This window comes from Scleropages formosus, chromosome 1 (assembly GCF_900964775.1).
Source record: "Scleropages formosus chromosome 1, fSclFor1.1, whole genome shotgun sequence".
Classification (NCBI taxonomy): Eukaryota; Metazoa; Chordata; class Actinopteri; order Osteoglossiformes; family Osteoglossidae; genus Scleropages; species Scleropages formosus.
The window spans coordinates 20579488-20596989 of record NC_041806.1 but is presented as its reverse complement, the minus strand read 5'-3'; the positions used below and the strand labels follow the sequence as shown (position 1 = coordinate 20596989).

At 49.6% G+C, this 17502-nt stretch overlaps 1 protein-coding gene across 2 annotated transcripts in view; it reads left to right on the top strand.

Moving 5' to 3' along the window:
* Positions 1-4709: 4709 nt before the first annotated feature.
* Positions 4710-17502, top strand: part of slc9a7 (solute carrier family 9 member 7) — a 39494-nt gene continuing 26701 nt past the window's right edge. For both annotated transcript variants that reach the window (XM_029253112.1, XM_029253111.1), the window contains exons 1-3: positions 4710-5031; positions 13792-13994; positions 14692-14769. In XM_029253112.1, coding sequence (XP_029108945.1) covers positions 4761-5031; positions 13792-13994; positions 14692-14769 — 552 coding nt within the window. In that variant the 5' untranslated portion in view covers positions 4710-4760. The remainder of the gene's footprint in view (positions 5032-13791; positions 13995-14691; positions 14770-17502) is intronic.

Sequence of the window (17502 nt, the reverse complement as noted above, 5' to 3'; positions counted from 1 at the left end):
AATGGGAATGAATGCGCGAGAGGAAAAGTGAAAAAAGGCAGCGCACGGGCATGGTAAAACACGGTACAAAGAAATACTCAGTCTGTCATCTGTCAGGCCTGGGAAGAGCGTGTGTTGTCACACTCTTGACTGTGGATTTCTGTAAATAGACCCAGTTCTCCTATAAAGAACTGCTTCTTGCCTTACCATTTCAGGTCCTGCTCTCTGTCAGGTCTGGGGTTTGAGTCCCTCTTGGTGTGCCTTGTAACGGACTGGCGTCCCGTCCTGGGTGTGTCCCCTCCCCCTCCAGCCTTACGCCCTGTGTTGCCGGGTTAGGCTCCGGCTCCCCGCGACTCCGCTTGGGAAGAAAGTGGCTTCAGCCAGTACGTGTGTGTGTGTGTGTATCTGCAAGCACTGTGGCCTGAATGTTTATGGGGTTGCGGTGGTGCAGTGGGCTTAGTGGGGTCCTGCTCTCTGGTGGGTCTGGGGTTCAAGTCCTGCTTGGGGTGGCTTGTGATGGACTGGCATCCTGTCCTGGGTGTGTCCCTTCCCCCTCCAGCCTTGCACCCTGTCTTGCTGAGTTAGGCTTCGGCTCACCGCAACCCTGCTTGGGACAAGTGGCTTCAGCTGATATGTGTGTGTTAATGTAATACATTGAAATGGTACAGTCTTTTTGCTCATATTTCCACATAGCCATATTATACACCGAATATATGAAGAGTGAAGGGTGACAGTCCTTTCTAAACTAACAGCAGGAGTTTTTCTTCAATTGAGCTTATGTCTGAATTTAGGCTGCTTCTGGAATGTCCCTGCTGAGAGAAAGTAAATAATTTTTTTAATTAGTGTATGATAAAGGAAATACATATTACCTTTATTCATGTACCTGATGCTTTTCTCCAAAGCAACTTACACAGTTAAGGTATACCTTCAGTTACTTACCCATTTATAGAACTGTGTTTTTTTTTTTTTTTTTTTTTAACTGGAGAAATTTTAGGGTAAATACCTTTCTCAAGGGTACTACACCTTGAGGTGAGATTCAAACCTGCAACTTTTGGGTCCAAGGGTAGCAGCTCTAACCACCACACTGGCAGCTGTCTACTTCTATTAGAAAATTTAGACTTGTCTTATCAGTAGCAGCAATTCTTAAACACAGATTAGGCCTAACTTTGACATAGGTTGACATCTTTGACATCTCAAACCCCATAAAAAATATTTTAAAAATATAATTAGTATTCATCTTTGAAGGCACAAGTTATGTATGCTATATCCTTATGTTCTGAAATCTGAGATGAGGAGGGCTGCTGTCTTTGGCACATAGCACAATCACACAAAGTCACTTTTTTGTCAGTCTATGTGGGATTTGTGATATATATATTATTTCTATATATATATATATATATAGATTTAGGGCTATTTATAGCTTCTGTATTTCTGAACAAAATATGACTGTCTTGAGAAACACAGAATTGCTCATTGTTGCTCCACATGTGAATGGATGGGATTTGATATGAATGTGCATTATCAGCTGGGGAAATACACCGGAACACTTGTTCTGCACTGGTTCCTGATCTGTAGAGCACGATCCCTGTTAAAAGGTCTTCATCAAACCACGTGTGGGGATGTGTGTGAAAACGTGCGGTTCCACACCTCTGCTGATGCTCTGTCTGCTGCTTTCTCCAGCTCCTCCATCACAGCATCGGTGACTGATGGTCTCCGTCAACACCGCTTGTTGCCTGCATTTTCGTTAATGCATTTGCCTTCATCTAACGATGCATAGCAATAAATCACCCTTAAGCACACACAGACTTTTCTGAACCGCTCGTCCCATATGGGGTCACGGGGAACCGGAGCCTAACCTGGCAACACAGGGCGTAAGGCCGGAGGGGGAGGGGGGACACCCAGGACGGGACGCCATTCCATCGCAAGGCACCCCAAGGGGGACTCGAACCTCAGACCCACTGGAGAGCAGGACCCGGTCCAACCCACTGCGCCCCCCCTAAATCACCCTTACTTCACGGAAAATAACCAATGGGCTAAATACACTCTTTTAAACCAGTAACACGCCATGTGTGTTGCTCCGGGCACCACCTCCACATCTTCGCAGGGGAAGTAGCTGGAAAACGTGTGGATCCACCGGCAGGTGGAGTGACTCCATCACTCATTATGTCTTAATTCAAAAGGATCTTTTATTTTTCGACAAAAGCGTTGAGTGACAGCTGCAAGCTTTCTTGACCGGGGGAGTTGCAGTGTTTTCGGTTCACTTGATTGCAGTGTTTTAAAGGGAACGGCAGGGGGGCGCAGTTACAAATCACAGCCAGTTCACAGTCGTTCAGAAATGAAAACGTCGACACCCCCAGGTCGCGCCTCTTTTCAACAGGGAACAAACAGCACAGGTTTTTTCACATAGAAAAAATGACACAGAGGTGGGGGAAACCCCCCCAGGGTGAGGCTCTTTCATTATCGGACTTCAGATCAACATAGGAGAGCTTTTATTATTAGTACTCGGGCACAACTGTAATGCACGGAGAGAATGGAGTGGTTCCTAGAATTATTCCCATTCTCCACTTACAAATTTGTGCCCCCTTTATGTGTGTTATTCCAGTGATGCGATCATCAAATCATTTCATGTGAAAACACGGTACTTTACAATGATGTAAAGAAACATAAGCTGTAACATTTGGCATAAATTGGCATTGTTTTCAGTTGTCCAGCATCCTTTTGGGAAGTGATGCTTAGAATCTGCTGCATAGCCGGGGGTTTCTCACACAAAGCCAGGATTGAAGGGACGGAGGAGAAGAGAAGGTTGCAGAGCTGTGGCGCCCTGCAATGGTGAAGGTGCCTCGGAAGTGCTGACGCCATGCTCGGGGCCCACAGCTGGGGGAAGTGCTGCGCTTCCGCCACGGGCGGTTGGCGTGTGCAGCTCCACGGCAATCGTCTCGGTAGCTAGCAGCCAGACACAGCGGTGGGAATCGATGCCCCCTCTCCTCTTCTGGGTTTTTACTGATCGGCTTGGATGGGCTCACAGACTCATGCTGCTGCAGCAGAGCCTGTGGGGAGAGCACACAGATGTACTGTGCTGCACCCAGCTGCACTGAGATGGGGGCGGGTGGGGTGTGTGTGTGTGTGGGGGGGGCGACGGGTTCGAGTCTATTGACCACAATGAACAGGCTTGTAGATAAAGCGCAGCTGCTGGGGAAGAGCCTGTCAGAATCAGCCAATATGGAGAAAGATGCACTTAGGTCAGATCCTGTATCAGATAGTGCACATTAATATATTGTATTTAGGGCGCATCCCTTGTGATGTACTGTACTGTACATTAATTAACATGTTGCATTTAGACCTCATCCCAAATCATATATATACTGTATATTAATATGTTGCATGTAGGCCACTTCCCTTATCATATACTGAACATTAATTCATACTTTGCAATTAATGCATTAAATGTCTTTTTGGTACATGAAATTTGAAGCTTATGATATTATTTGTATGTCTGCTTTAAAAGGATAATCAATCAATTAACATTTATTTATTTAGCAGACACTTTTCTCCAAAGCAACTTCCAATGAACTCTGTGTAGTGTTATCAGCCCACACACCTTCTTCACCAAGGTGATTTACACTGCTAGATACACTACTTACACTGGGTCACTCATCCATACATCAGTGGACACACACTCTATCTCTCTCTGTCACTCACACACTATTGGTGAACCTGAACAGGATGTCTTTGGACTGTGGGAGGAAACCAGAGCACCAGGAGAAAAGCCATGCAGACACAGGGAGAACATGCAAACTCCACACAGACTGAGCAGGGATCAAACCCACATCCCTCACACCACCCAGGTGCTGTGAGACAGGGGTACTACTCCCTGTGCTACCATGTAAGTTTAACAATCTACCCCAACTAACAGCTGATGTCTTTCTTCAGAACAGAACAGTTTTGATTCCAGTGCGAGTACTAGTGATTCTGAAAAAAATCAGAATTTCCCTTTGCATAATGCACATTTCCCAACTGAAGTAAGACTACCGAAACTAAACGGCTTTGAATGGTTGCTTTATGAGACCAAGATAGAAAAGGGGAACTGAAATTTTGGTAATTTCCATTTTGCACAGTAGTCCTTCTTAAAGTTACTTTGCGTAATATATTGTTGTTCTTTAATGGTGTGAGCCTGTACATAATAATTTAATAATGCATTCATTTCTTAAAGGACAGAATCCTTTACAAAAACGTGACAGGAAACTAAATCCCTGACTTTTCAAATGATTAACTTTGATTTATCTGACTCCGTTGCCCAAGCTGACTTATAATGTTAATAATGACCTTTACACTGATTTACCCATTTATACAGCAAGTATAGGTAAGTACTTTGATCAAGGGAACTATAGCGGGAGTGGGATTCGAGCCCAGCACCTGCTGAGAGAAGGATGATCGCATACAGCTTGTCAAATATGGGGGGGGGGGAACCAGAATATTATAAACGGTGCTGAGTGGAGTTCTTATCTTAACAAATATTGTGGGGACTCATCATGTTTGTGTGAACACCATAGGGTCACATCCCCCCCTTGTTGTGAGGCCTCTGCAAGGTGGATTGTTCCACTGGTCTCAGCGGCCGCTGCGACGAAGCGCTGTGGCTCCACCAAGCGGGCGCGCTGTGTCTTTAAGAGGCCGCCCCGCTCCGCCTCCGTCTCGCGCGCTGCGCGCTCCGCCTCTTGTTCTCTTCGCGTCCCGCGCACATCGCCAGCGAACACAGCGGACGAAGCCGAGCAGCGGCGCGCACCATGGAGCCAGGCGGGCGCACGGCCTCACGGAAGGGCCCGCGTTTCGCCTCCGAGAGCCTCTTTCTGGCGTTGCTCTACGTGTCGTGCCGCGCCGAGGACGCCGCTATGGAGGAACTGGCCACGGAGAAGGAGGCGGAGGAGAGCCACCGGCAGGACAGCGTGAACCTGCTCACCTTCATCCTGCTGCTCACGCTCACCATCCTCACCATCTGGCTCTTCAAGCACCGGCGCGTGCGCTTCCTGCACGAGACCGGCCTCGCCATGATCTACGGTGAGCGGCGCGCGGCTCTCCTTGAGTCCTTCGCTTTTGTCGCGGAGCCCGCAGCGCGAGCGAGCTCCGCGTTAAGAGCGCGTCTCGTGCTGGCCTTTGACGATGCGGTCGGAGTGAAGGAGGTGGTGAAGCGCGGAGGGGATGCGGTGTGTGTGTGTTTGTGTGTGTTTGTCTTTTGCGGTGTGCCAATGCACAGTGCGCGGTGCTATAGTGAGCGTCCCTCCTCCTGTGTGTAGTAAAAAACGGTGCTGCTGCTGATGACGCGCGCTCACTCGATGCTCTCGCGCTCTCCTTCCTTGTGTCCTCGCCGTGGGGGTTGCGTGGCCTCACAATTACAGAAACCCGCAGAGCGTCTAACACGCACACTCTCCGCTGCACGAGCCCGTCACCGCCCGCGCGGCCGGCGGCGATGATAAACGCCGGTGATAATCGCGCCCTGCGCTTCCGCTCATCGTCCCGCCGCTTGTCCGTAACGGTTTTCGCCCGGACCGGTTGCCGCTGATTCGCGCTGGGCATCGAACCTACCCCTTTCCCGTTTGACCTCTGCGGAACGGTCACGGAATATAAACAGCGCTGCATGTCGAGTGACAGCTGTACGTAACTCGAACAGCTAAGCTGCCACGTGGTCCACGTGCGCGGGCTGGGGTGCGGCCGTCGGCGCACCTTCACTTACTGCACCAAAACAGTGGTGCTGGGTGGGTTACCAACTGTGAAGTACATTGCACTCCATGTTTGTTTGCAGGAGACCCCCTGGGATGTCCTGTCGCCAGGGTTGAGACAATATGCTTTCCTTCCAGAGTACTTTTACCGTATTATTCCTCTGTCATTACCTCCCCAGGTGACAGATTGGAACCGGGGGGCCTTATCCAGGTGCGTAGTGCTGTAGTAAACTCGGTGCAGATGTTTCCAGCACTAATGCAGGGAGAGCACGTAGGCCAAGGGCTTCGGCTTTTAGCCAGGAGGGTGCTGGTTCGGTTCCCAGGAGAAGCCTTTCTGTAGTACCCGCAAATGAAGTACACCTGAGTATCTAGCAGGGTGAACGGTAAACCTGCTTGAGGTTAAAAAGTATTATGTCAAATATTGCGTTATGGCCACTTATCCCCTTCCTGTGTGTCCGTGCCCGGCGGGGAGCGCCGTTCGTCCGATTCCAGCTGCAGCCCCTACGCACCTGTAGCTGTGAAACGGTGATCTCCAGCAGACCACAGGACACTTTTATATTTCACACACATCTAGTGCAAAATGACAGCAGTTTTATACTTCCAGTTTTTTTTCCCTTATTTTTCCATAGTCATTCATCAGGGGGAAATTGCACGTCATCCGTATTTCAGATGATACTCTTAGTATTTTGGGTACTGTGATGTAAGAAGGGCAGCATCTTGTTGCCCTGGCCCATGACAGGTTGTTGGCTGTTTCAGTTACGATTGCTCGGCGATGTAATAATGCGGGTGAATCTTGTGTGCGGGTGTGCTCTCAGTGACACGATAACCTCAGGCTGTTGGCACTTTTTTTTTCTGAGAATCTCAAGAGTAGTTTTCGCAAACATATGGATGATGATCTTCTTTGACCGCATAATGAGTCAGTAATTGACTGCGAATAAGAAATAAAGTTTGAGATTTAATGAAAGGTGGGTTGGTCGATGACATGGTAAACTGACATAGGCCTTTAAGAAAGAAGCACAATAAACTTAGATTTTTCCTTTTTTAACTGTGGATAATCTATATTATCAAGGTCTCACACAGAAATATTTACATGTATCAAAATTTTGCACGGTTGAAATATTAACGGTAATGACAGGATAGAAGCGCAGTGACGTGTGTTCTGGGCGGTCCAGGTCGTAGGGATCATTCCCCTGGTCACGTGACCATGAGAAACTATCGTTATATGATCTCCTGGTCGGTCAGCGTTTACGAGACGGCCGGATGCAGTCGAACTGCGAGTCGGTTTCGGGTGCCGGCGGCTCTGTGTGCGTTGTACCGTGGTCACATGGAAGCACATTAAAAAGGCATTGTTTATCATAAGGGTTTGAAGGTCACTGGGGTAGGGGTAATTTTTTTTTTTTTTAATCAGGTACACTGGGACGCGTGCCGCTTCGAGAAAAGGGCACGCCGGCTCCTCAACCCTCAAATATAATTGGGACCGGAAGAGTGTTCGTAACTTAATTTGTTCATAAGTCCAATCTTCCTTTTAACACCAACTCATAATCGAAGTGTAATAAGACCAGCGTCCCCCCCCGTTTATTGGCGGGTTAGGTATTGTGCCCGGCATTCATCATCTCGTTCATCAGGTGTCACAAACCCCAGGTGCAGAAAGACTTGAACTAAGGCACGCCCACACTCCCGCTCTATTTGTGTGTGTGTGTGTGTGTGTGTGTGTGTTGCTGCCAGCTAATGACGGCAGGTGGAGATGCCGCTTTCGCTCTGACATGAATTTGAGGGAAATTTTTTTTTTTTTTTTTAATAAAGGGGGTAAGCAGATATTCTGGGAAATATGTTTTGCATCTTCAGAAACTCATAACTTAAAATGTTCATAACTGGAAGGGAAGGTCTCTGTGAGCGGACTTGGGCCTTACCTTGCGAATCTGGTCCACGGGTTCTTCTACAACAACATGGTCCGTTCCAGGCCCTGATAGAGTAGACCTTGAGTGTACAAGAATTGATGGACATAGCATCGCGGTCTCTGCAATGGACTGGCGTCACTTCCGGGGTGCGCCCTGCTCGGACGTGTGCCCTCTGCTTCCTGGATAGGCTCTGGACCACCAATACCCTGACCTATAGAAGTGGTTCCTCATAGTGAGGGAGTATAAGGGTCATTCAGTCAATATTAATAGATAGCGTTCAGTTTTAATCTATTGATTTGTTGTAATGAATAATTCTCTGAAGTTATATCTTCCGGTGGGGGGGGGGGTTGAGTGTATTGTTCAGCAAAGGTAATTTGGGTTCCTTGTGTATCTGTGAGCTGATAGGAGACTTGGCTCTTCGAAAAGTCGCTTTCTACACAACATTTGTGAGGAGGTGTAGGAGCCAGCAGGCGGCCCCTGTGCACTTGTAGGACTCGGGTTCGAATCCCACCTTCTGCTGTAGTACCCCTGAGCGAGGTACTTGCCCTGAATTGATGCGGTAAAAATCACCCAGGTAGGTAAATCAGCATAAGTACCTTAACGTGGTCAGAAAAAAGCATCAGGTAAATGAAGTGTAAACGTAGCAGAAAGGAGTGTGAGTTGCAAACGCGTTCTCCAGCACTGCTGTTGACCCCCCCCCACCATTGGCGTTAGTTGTCGCTGCTCCTTCGGTTTGGAGGAGTCCGAGCTTCTTGCGCCACGCTTCTCGCAGGAGGATCTTCGCGCTGGTCTTCGGTGTTCCTGCTGGAAATACCGAACCCTAAAGAGACTCTTCGTTGCAAATACCTGCCGTTTCCTCCCTTGTGCCGCAGCCTCCGTTTATTCTGGGATGTGATTTTGATAGGGTCGTTATCCCTCCTTTTTTTTTCTTCTTCTTCTTATGTGGAGAAACGGTGGAGCTGCTCTGAAATTGAGTCCGTAATGTCCTTAACTGGCACGCCTGCGGAAGCGGGAGCTCGCCGTTGTTTGTTCTGCGCGCGGTTTGGTCTCTTCACCGTCCTGCCGCCATCGATTTGTTTGGTCTCCCCCGAAACGGTGACATGCCCCCCCCGGCTCTCTGCAGCCCTGCGGAGGCCTGAGCGGAGATGTATCGAACAGCTCTGGGACGAGGGGGTCCAAAGCCTTCAGCTTGATACACTGCGCGTGTGTGTGTGTGTGTGTGTGTGTGTGTGTGTGTGTGTGTGTGTGTGTGTGTGTGTGTGTGTGCGCTTTTCATGGAAGATTATGCTGCTCAGGGAACTGAATGTTTAATTTTTCTGCGGTAATTTGAAGGCTGACGTACACGCAGTGGTTCCGTTACCATGGGGAGAAAGGAATAGTAACTTCTAATTTCATAATAACCAATAATTTCTCTGGAAGTTTATTGGTCTCTTTTTTACCAGGGTGAAACAAGGTCGGAGTACTGAATAGTTTCAGTAAGTGAAAATTACCACGTTTTTCCAACTATTGTAACTGATGCAGCTGAAATTCCCCCCTGGGAGGGGGGGGAATCTTATTGTCAGACTTGGAGAAGGATGTCTGCTTTGGAGATGCCAAGAGGATGGAGAAATAGATGCAAAATGAGAGGTGACCCCAATTTTTATACCAGAATTTACCCGCATGTTACCTGGGACCATGGTGTCAGATGAATAATGATAAATGGACTTTTGGAGAAATTAAAGAACTTGCTTCTGATATGATGACATTTTCAGTGTTGTGCCGCATTACATAATATGGGCTATAATATGTTGGTTTTTAAGAAAAATGAAGACAGCTGGTAGCGTAGGGCTTAGAGGTGCTGACTTTGGACCCGAAGGTCCTCGGGTTGGTTGTCGCCTCCAGCTGCAGGACCCTTGAGCAAGGTACTTACCCTAAATTGCTCCTATAACATTACCCAGCTGTATAAATGGGTAAATAATCCCAAGTAACTGCAGAGAAAAACATCGGGTAAATGTAACGGGTCCTTTATTTTTACCGCAGAACGATTATTTAATGAGAATCGGTGTTTCTTGTGTGACATAACAGGTGCGTAAAGACCAATTCCATATGTTGCTTTAGAGGAACGTGTGTGTGTTGTAGTAGTAATGCAGGTGCGAAAATAATTCAGCCCCGAGTTGCATCGGTTAAACCAAGTGGCTAAGTAGAGTCAGGTGTGTAAATCATAATCGTTTATTAATGTCCTTACGTTTATTGTTATACATAGATTTGATGAGGTTATTTTACTATGTTATCCAAGTCCCCTGCGTGCTGATGACTGCTGAATACGGGCGAATATGAGCGCGAGACTCCCGTTTGCGGGTTCCAACAGCTTGGGTCTGCCCCCCCCCCCCCCCCACTCACCACTTGCATGCATGCATCTGATGTTTCCATGGTCGCTTTATGTCATGGCAGGCTGAGCGTTGTTTTTCTCTCCGGAACGCCGACTTGTTACCTAATGCTCCTCCTGACCTGCCCGAACGTTGTCGTTTTCAGATTGTCCGCCGCTCGAAAACGGAGGATCTGGCCAGAAAACGCTGACGATGTCGAAAACTGCTTGGAAAAAGAGGGATTTCCTGTACTACCGGAGCGACCCGACGCTGTGTTGCGTGGGTCAGACTGAAGGCAGAAATACAGCAGAACCTCCCCTGAAATATAGTTTCTTTTTCCTTTTTTTTTTTATTTAAGCAGCGTTTGCCCCAGAGTCCGTTTTGCTCTGGTGGTTTGCTCTGGTCCGACACGCCACCCGCCCACAGGACATAAGATGCTGGAAAGCATTGTCAGCTGGGCTATTTCCAGCTATTTATTTACTGTAAAAAGCCATTAGATCCGCAGTATCGCAGTATCCGATTTCGCCGGTTTTGATTTTTGCACTTTGTCTTTCGACTGTAATTATACCGGGTCCGCGACGTACGAACGGTCGGGACAGGAAATCCGTTGGTTCGTAAGTCCGGCCGCTACATCACGATTAATAAAAGCTTTGTAAATCGGACGTCTCCGCGTTTTATTCGAGGATTAGCTTCTGCAAAATCCTAGACAAAACCGTAATGAATGAATTTGGTGAGAGCCAATCCTGGGGGCGTGGCGCGTGAGGCAGGGAGCGCCGTGGACGGGATGCCAGTCCATCGCAGGACTTTCGTTAACTTGAAGCGTCACGTGCGACGTTTGTCAGCATCCGGTTGGTTTCGGTTCGCTCCCTTAATTTATAGGGTCGATAAATGTGTGATAAGAGTTTCATTCGGGGGGTTCTTCTAAAGCGTCTGGTCAAGCTCTAAGTAGAATATGCAAAGACTTATTTCAGCATTTTCGATGAATGACTTATGTTACAATTAATACCAATTTGGAATGACAACTTAATCTTTCTCAACAAATTCCTGTTTAATGATTAATATTGACAGGTTTTTTTTTTTTGCATAATTATGTGCACCTCTTGTCATATCGATCTTGCTGATTCCTCATCAGGAAGTTAATATTAAACATGAGATGAGCTGATCTTTTGTTTTTCATGCCTTAAAAGTGTTGTTTTCTCTATAACACCATGGGTTTGCATTGCTGTAAGCGGTACTTGTTGAAATTCTTATTGAAAGGAATTGCAGTAAAATGATTAATCGTGTGGGGGGTGCGGTGGGTTGGACCGGGTCCTGCTCTCCGGTTGGTCCGGGGTTCGAGTCCCACTTGAGGTGCCTTGTGATGGACTGGCGTCCCGTCCTGGGTGTGTCCCCTCCCCATTCAGCCTTATGCCCTGTGTTGCTGGGTTAGGCTCTGGCTCCCCGTGACCCCGTATGGGACAAGTGGTTCGGAAAGTGTGTGTGTTTGTTTAGAAAGCCATTAAAGGCCTGAAAAAGATGTTGGCAACGCTTTTGCTAAATCATCACGGCTGCGGCAAGACACGTCATTACCGCAACGGACACTTTTCTCACCTGGTTTGGTTTAAAGCCCCCCCCCCAGCTAAATAGAGGAAAGTGCCTTTGTGTGAAACTGGTTTGATGCCTGTTTGTGACTTTTTGAAAACACACGGCTTGCTTCGCTGCACTTGCTGACCCGGAATGGATGCTTCGTCATCGATTCAGACCGATTTGGTCTGATTTTTGATTCACGGAGAGCTGCTTTTCTCTGGGGGGGGGGGGATCGTGGTGGGGCGAACTAAACGTAACTTGTTACGAAGCACAGCTGGCTCACGGTAGAGACCCGAATGGGATTTGAACCCCTTTGGCCTCAGATGGATGACGGCTCGTGATCACTTTCCCAGAATGCTCTCTGCATTGGACACACAGCCGGTGTCAGGTCAGGTGGGGGGGGTTTCTGTGTCCAGTTTGACGTTGCTTGCGGCTTTTCCACTCGGACGCTGAGGTGCTTTCCTGCCGTTTATTGCTGGCGCCACTCTGGCGAAAAGTCCCAGAGGCGCATGGTGGTAAATTAAAAATTTTTATTTTTTTTTTTTTTGGAACTTCCCATGCACATAAAGGGACTGAGGGTCACACGTAATTAACATAAAATTAGCATACGTTTAAATCGCTCCGCCGGATAAAGGGGTCGCTGTCCTCGCCGTCGTCCCACTTATTGTCTCCGCTCCGAAAGGCTGCCGGTCGCGGACAAAGACGGAGCTGTTTGTTTGCGGCTCCCTCAAGGGCTCTGCGGCCGGCAGCTGCGCGCGCGTGCGGTTTGCTGTTGTATTCGCAGACCGTGCGTCGGAGGAACGAGGACGCAGTTGCAGGGCGCCTCTACGTTTGATCCGAGACCCCTTCCCCTTCCAGAGTCCTCTGCTTCCTTTCACCGCTGTACTGCAAACAGAGGGTGTGTGTTTTTTCTGCTTTCTGGCACCATGTGCATTGGTCTGCTGCACCCCCCCCCCCACACACACACACACCTCCCTGCCTTCCTGCTTTTGAGCTGACTCGGTTCCCGGTCCCCTTTGCCCTGGCGGCAGTGTGTCGATCTTGTGACACAGCGGTCCCCGGACCGAACCCCCTCCCCGACCCCTCGACATCAACCGCGTGTTCTGTAAAACCTTCTGCGGACGGAGGTACCCAGCATACCCAGTAGGTATAGGGCGGCAGAGCGGCACAGCAAGTAGCGCTGCTGTCTCTCAGCTCGTGGGTGGTGCGAGAGAACGTAGGTTCGATCCCCGCTCTGTCTGTGTGGAGGTTGCATATTCTCCCCGTGTCTGCGTGGGTTTCCTCTGGATGCTCTGGTTTCCTCCCACAATCTAAAGAACTGCTGTTCAGGTTCCCCCATAGTGTGTGAGTGACAGAGAGAGTGTGTTCCACTGAGGTATGGATGAGTGACCCAGTGTAAGTAGTGTCTCTAGCAGTGTAAGTCACCTAGGTGAGTAAGGTGTGTGTGTGTGTGTGTGTGTGTGTGTGTGTGTGTGTGTGTGTGTGTGTGTGTGTGTGTGTGGGGGCTCATAACAGAGTTCATTGGAAGTCGCTTTGGAGAAAAGCGTCCGCTAAGTGAGTAAATGTAAATGGCAGGAGAGCCGATTCTGTTTTGACCTATTGCCGTGTTCTGTGGCGGAGCGTCGTCTCCCGCGTCACGCATCCTTAGAGGATGGCACCAAAGGTGAGAGGGTGGGCAAGGTGCGCGGCAGGTGGCTGTGTGAGCGAAACTCGTGACCCTGTCCTCCCAGCATCTTCCTGCACCGGCTCACGTTCGTCCGATCGGAAGTGCTGAACGCGGCACTTACCGCGGCCTTTCACCCCTAAATTCTTCCGGTCCTTTCTGAAAATGGCTTATTTTCTCGTACTGCTTCGGGGTTAGTCGGCGCAACGTGTAGCGCCGGTGCCCCGCTTCTCCCGGGCTGTGGATCTGGACTAAGATTTGAACGAGGTCTCGGTCTGTGTGGTGTTTGCACGGCTTTCCTCCGGGTGCTCCGGTTTCCTCCCACTGTCCCAAGAGATGCATTTCAGGTGGACCGCTGACTCTAAATTGTCATTAATGTGTGCGATTGCCCTGTGGTGCACTGGAGTCCCTCCCGTTGTGTAGCCGTACTCATGCCCCAGGCTTCCAGGATAGGCTCTGGACCTCCACAGCTCCAGCAAGAGGTTGCAGGTAATGGAAGGTTGGACTTCTGGAGGCTTTATTGAAATGATCTGCTGGGTCTCATTGTGAGTCCAGGAGGAGCTCTTTTGTATGCTCTGTTAACGCCTTCTTCCCATTTCCCTCCACCCTCCCCACCCCACTCAACTCAGGACTGCTGGTGGGGGTCATCCTGCGCTACGGCATTCCCTCCACCATCTACCACAACAAGACGCCCCCTAGCTGCTCCCTCAAGGAGGGGCCCGTCAGCACGCTGCTGCTCAACGTCAGCGGCAAGTTCTTCGAGTACACGCTCAAGGGCGAGATCAACTCCCGCGAAATCCACAACGTGGAGCAGAACGACATGCTGCGTAAGGTATGAGCAACTTGCCCCTCCCCCAACCTGAGAGCCTGCTGACTGGTTCATTCCTCGAGGACCGACATCAGGTGACAGATGCGGAATGCATTTATTCCTTCAGCAGATGCCCTGCTCCAAAGTGATGCATAACGTGGTCACGAAAGCACATTTCGCCAACCGACGGAGGGACGCATACAGGCGTGCGCTTCAAAGTACGGTCCGGTACTTTGAACCGCATGCCTTTAACGCGAGTTATTTTTAACCGATCAGTAGCGAAGGTTTGCGGAGGAGATGGAACGGCAGAGAAGCGAGTCTGAAAGATGTGCGTTCTGACACCCTTCTTGAAGCTCGAGAGGGATTCAGCAGTTCTGAGGGGACAAACGGTGCTCATTCCACCACACCAGAGCTGAGAATCTTTGGGCTTTTGAGTTTGGACTGTATTGTGAGGGGGAGCAGAGGCGGAGGAGCACAGCGCTCTTGCTGGGCTGTAGGAACTGGTCAGGCCCAGTAGGTATAGGGGAGAACTTCCTTTTACCCTCTTCCAGGCTGAAACCAGAGTAGCCGTTACCTGGTTTAATGCTTTTAATGGGAGATTTGGATGAGAATAGGTGGGAACCGCTTGTCCCATAAAGTTGTCCCTGTAAGTAGCCTCGGAGAAGGTTAAATAAATATTGGCCGCGCAGGTGACCTGTTGTCCGCCCGTTTGTTTCCACAGGTCACTTTTGATCCCGAGGTGTTCTTCAACATACTGCTGCCGCCGATTATCTTCCACGCTGGATACAGCCTTAAGAAGGTGGGCGATGCAGATGCGGCGCGAGACGACTCGCTTGCGTCGCCGAGCGACGCGTCGCTTTGCGCAGATCGCACGCTGTGAGAGCGTGACCCCGTGCCCCTTTGACCATTTGCTCCTTTGCAGTAACCTGAGTCAGCTGCGCACGCGTGTGTGTGTGTGTGATGGATGCAGGGGTGTGTGCTGCTTGAGGGGGTGCCCTGATTGGTCAGCAGCAAACGGCGGAAGCCCCTGATTGGCGGGAGGTCAGAACCTCGGCCGCGTGCTGGAGAAGAACAGCCTCTCGAGGGAGGAAATCGGGAGCAGATGTTTTACCATTTGATTGCAGCCAAAACACTCGTTTTGTTACCACGTATTCCCCAAGATACAAATACAGTAATGTGGCTGCTGCCTTCGGACCCAAAGGTCACAGGTTTGAATCCCACCTCCTCTAGCTGTAGTACCGTTGAGCAAGGTACTTACCCTAATTTGCTCCAGTCAAATTACCCAGCTGTCTAAATGGGTAAATAATCGTAGGTAGGCTAACATAGTAAATTGCTTTGGAGAAAAGCGTCAGACAAATGAATAACTTAAAATATATTGTATTCCCCCCTAAATGCAACAAGGCCGACTCGTGGCGAGGTGAAAATGTAACGGGAAACGGGTTGGTTGTTATTCATACCGCGAGGAAGTGAAGCCGGACGTTATTTGAGGAGAAGCTACGGCATGTGTGTCGCTGCGGTGGAGGTGTCGTGTTCTCCGCACTCTGGCACCGGCGGGCGTTTCGCCGCAATGGCTGATGGGAGCGGGCAGGTTTAAGCCTCTTAATTGTAATCGTAGAGCTCCCGCGAAACCCTGTTATATCACGGACGGGAGAAGATTACTGCTGTGCACCTGGTCGTCCTTTATATTGACTCCTAAGGTATCGGACAGAGCGCGCTCTGGAATGTTCTCGAGGTTTGGGCTTGAAATGGGTGGTTCGTCCGTTTCCTTGTGTACGAGAGTCCGAAAACGTTTGCGTTTATTTGTTGAGAAGCGGCTTTCCTCCAAAGTCACCTGCTACTCTTCAAACAAAACAAGTTGGGAAGCTTGGTGCGTTTTTTTTCCCCCAGACCCCTCTGAAATGGGAGGGATTCAGCAGTTCCGAGGGACGGAGGGAGCTTATTGTAGCAATCGGAGCCAAAGCAGAGATGCTGCGGAGCTCTCGCGGGGGGAGTGTTGTAAGGGCGATCAGATGAACGTTTCCAGCAGCTCCACCACCGTGCTGTGTTTGTGCACTTGGCGACTGGTGTGCGAGGAGACTCCAGAGACACATTTTGAGGGGATTTTATGAGCAGTTCTGATTGGCGGAACGACACAAAGGCCCGTGGCAAAGAAGGGGAAGTCCTGAGCACCCAGAATAAACTCATTGTTTGGCCAGCCACACGTGTACGTGTCCTGTGCTTGTGGTAATGGCAGGTATTCCCCCGACCCCACCCCACGGAACCTCGAGTTTCAAGCTCTCGACGCTGTCAGATTTGTCTGAGTGACAGCTGTGAGGCAGCATGTGCTCCGTCGCCCAGGGAGATGGCTGCGCATGTCGTCCGAAACACCGGTTTGGTCATCCAGTAGTATCGTTTCCCACAATCCCCTTGTCATCTTTCCTCAGGATCTATGCTTGATGCCCCCCCCCCCCCCCCCCCCCCCCCACTCATATCATCCTGCTGTGCCCATCAGCAGCTGGGCTTTCGGGTGGTTGATCTGCGATTTTCCTCTCAAAGGGGGGGGGGGGGTGTCTGAGAGAGACAGAGAGAGGGAATGATCCTGTCCAGGGTGAACCCTGCCTCGCATTCGATGCTTATGGTTTAGGCTCTTGACTCTGACTTGAACAAGTGGTTATTGATAGTGGGTGATATAAATTATTAAGAAATATATATTATTTATGTTAAATAATAGTTTCTATTAAATATATTTTCAGCTCCAGAATATCTTCCCTCAAGGACCGTCAGATAGTCATGTGGCATCTCCGTTAGATCCAGCCGTACGGGCTCGTGCACACAAACACACATGCACAGGTTACACCCACAAGTGATGCTGCATCCCGGCCGGCGGGGCGCTTCAGGGTTAGTTTTCGCCGATATTTTTCGCCGGTTATTCCCGTTTCTCTCGGTGGTTATAATCGCTGTTATGAAATGGAACGCGGCGACGCGATCGAAATGTTACCGCGACGCAAAAGCTGTCAGCTGCTCTTTAATAAGCGGCTATTCATTGGCTCTTACGGCAAGGCTCAAATGCAGAAGCGCTTATCGAGTGCCGGCAGGTGATTCCGCCGCCCCAAATCGACGTAGCCGCCGTCAGTGGTTGTCTGGGCTCTCGGTTGCTGCAGTACCTGCACCTGATGGCACAAATCCAAGCTCTCTGCTTAATTATTACAAGCAATTTTCTGCTGAGCGCCATTCGTTTTATTTGTCTCATCAGACTGAAACACAGAAGCTATTAACTGCAGAATGATATTACAATTAAGATTTTTTTTTTTTTTTTTTTTTGGCCCCCAGTTATCGTCACTGCGACAATAACTGTATGGCGGCACGGTGGCGCAGCGAGTAGCGCTGCTGTCTCTCAGTGCCTGGGTGATGCAAGAGGACATGGGTTCGATCCCCACTCAGTCTGTGTGGAGTTTGCGTGTTCTCTCTGTGTCGCTCTGGGTTTCTGCTGGGTGCTCTGGTTTCCTCCCACAGCCCAAAGACATAGTGTGTGAGTGACAGAGAGGGTGTGTTC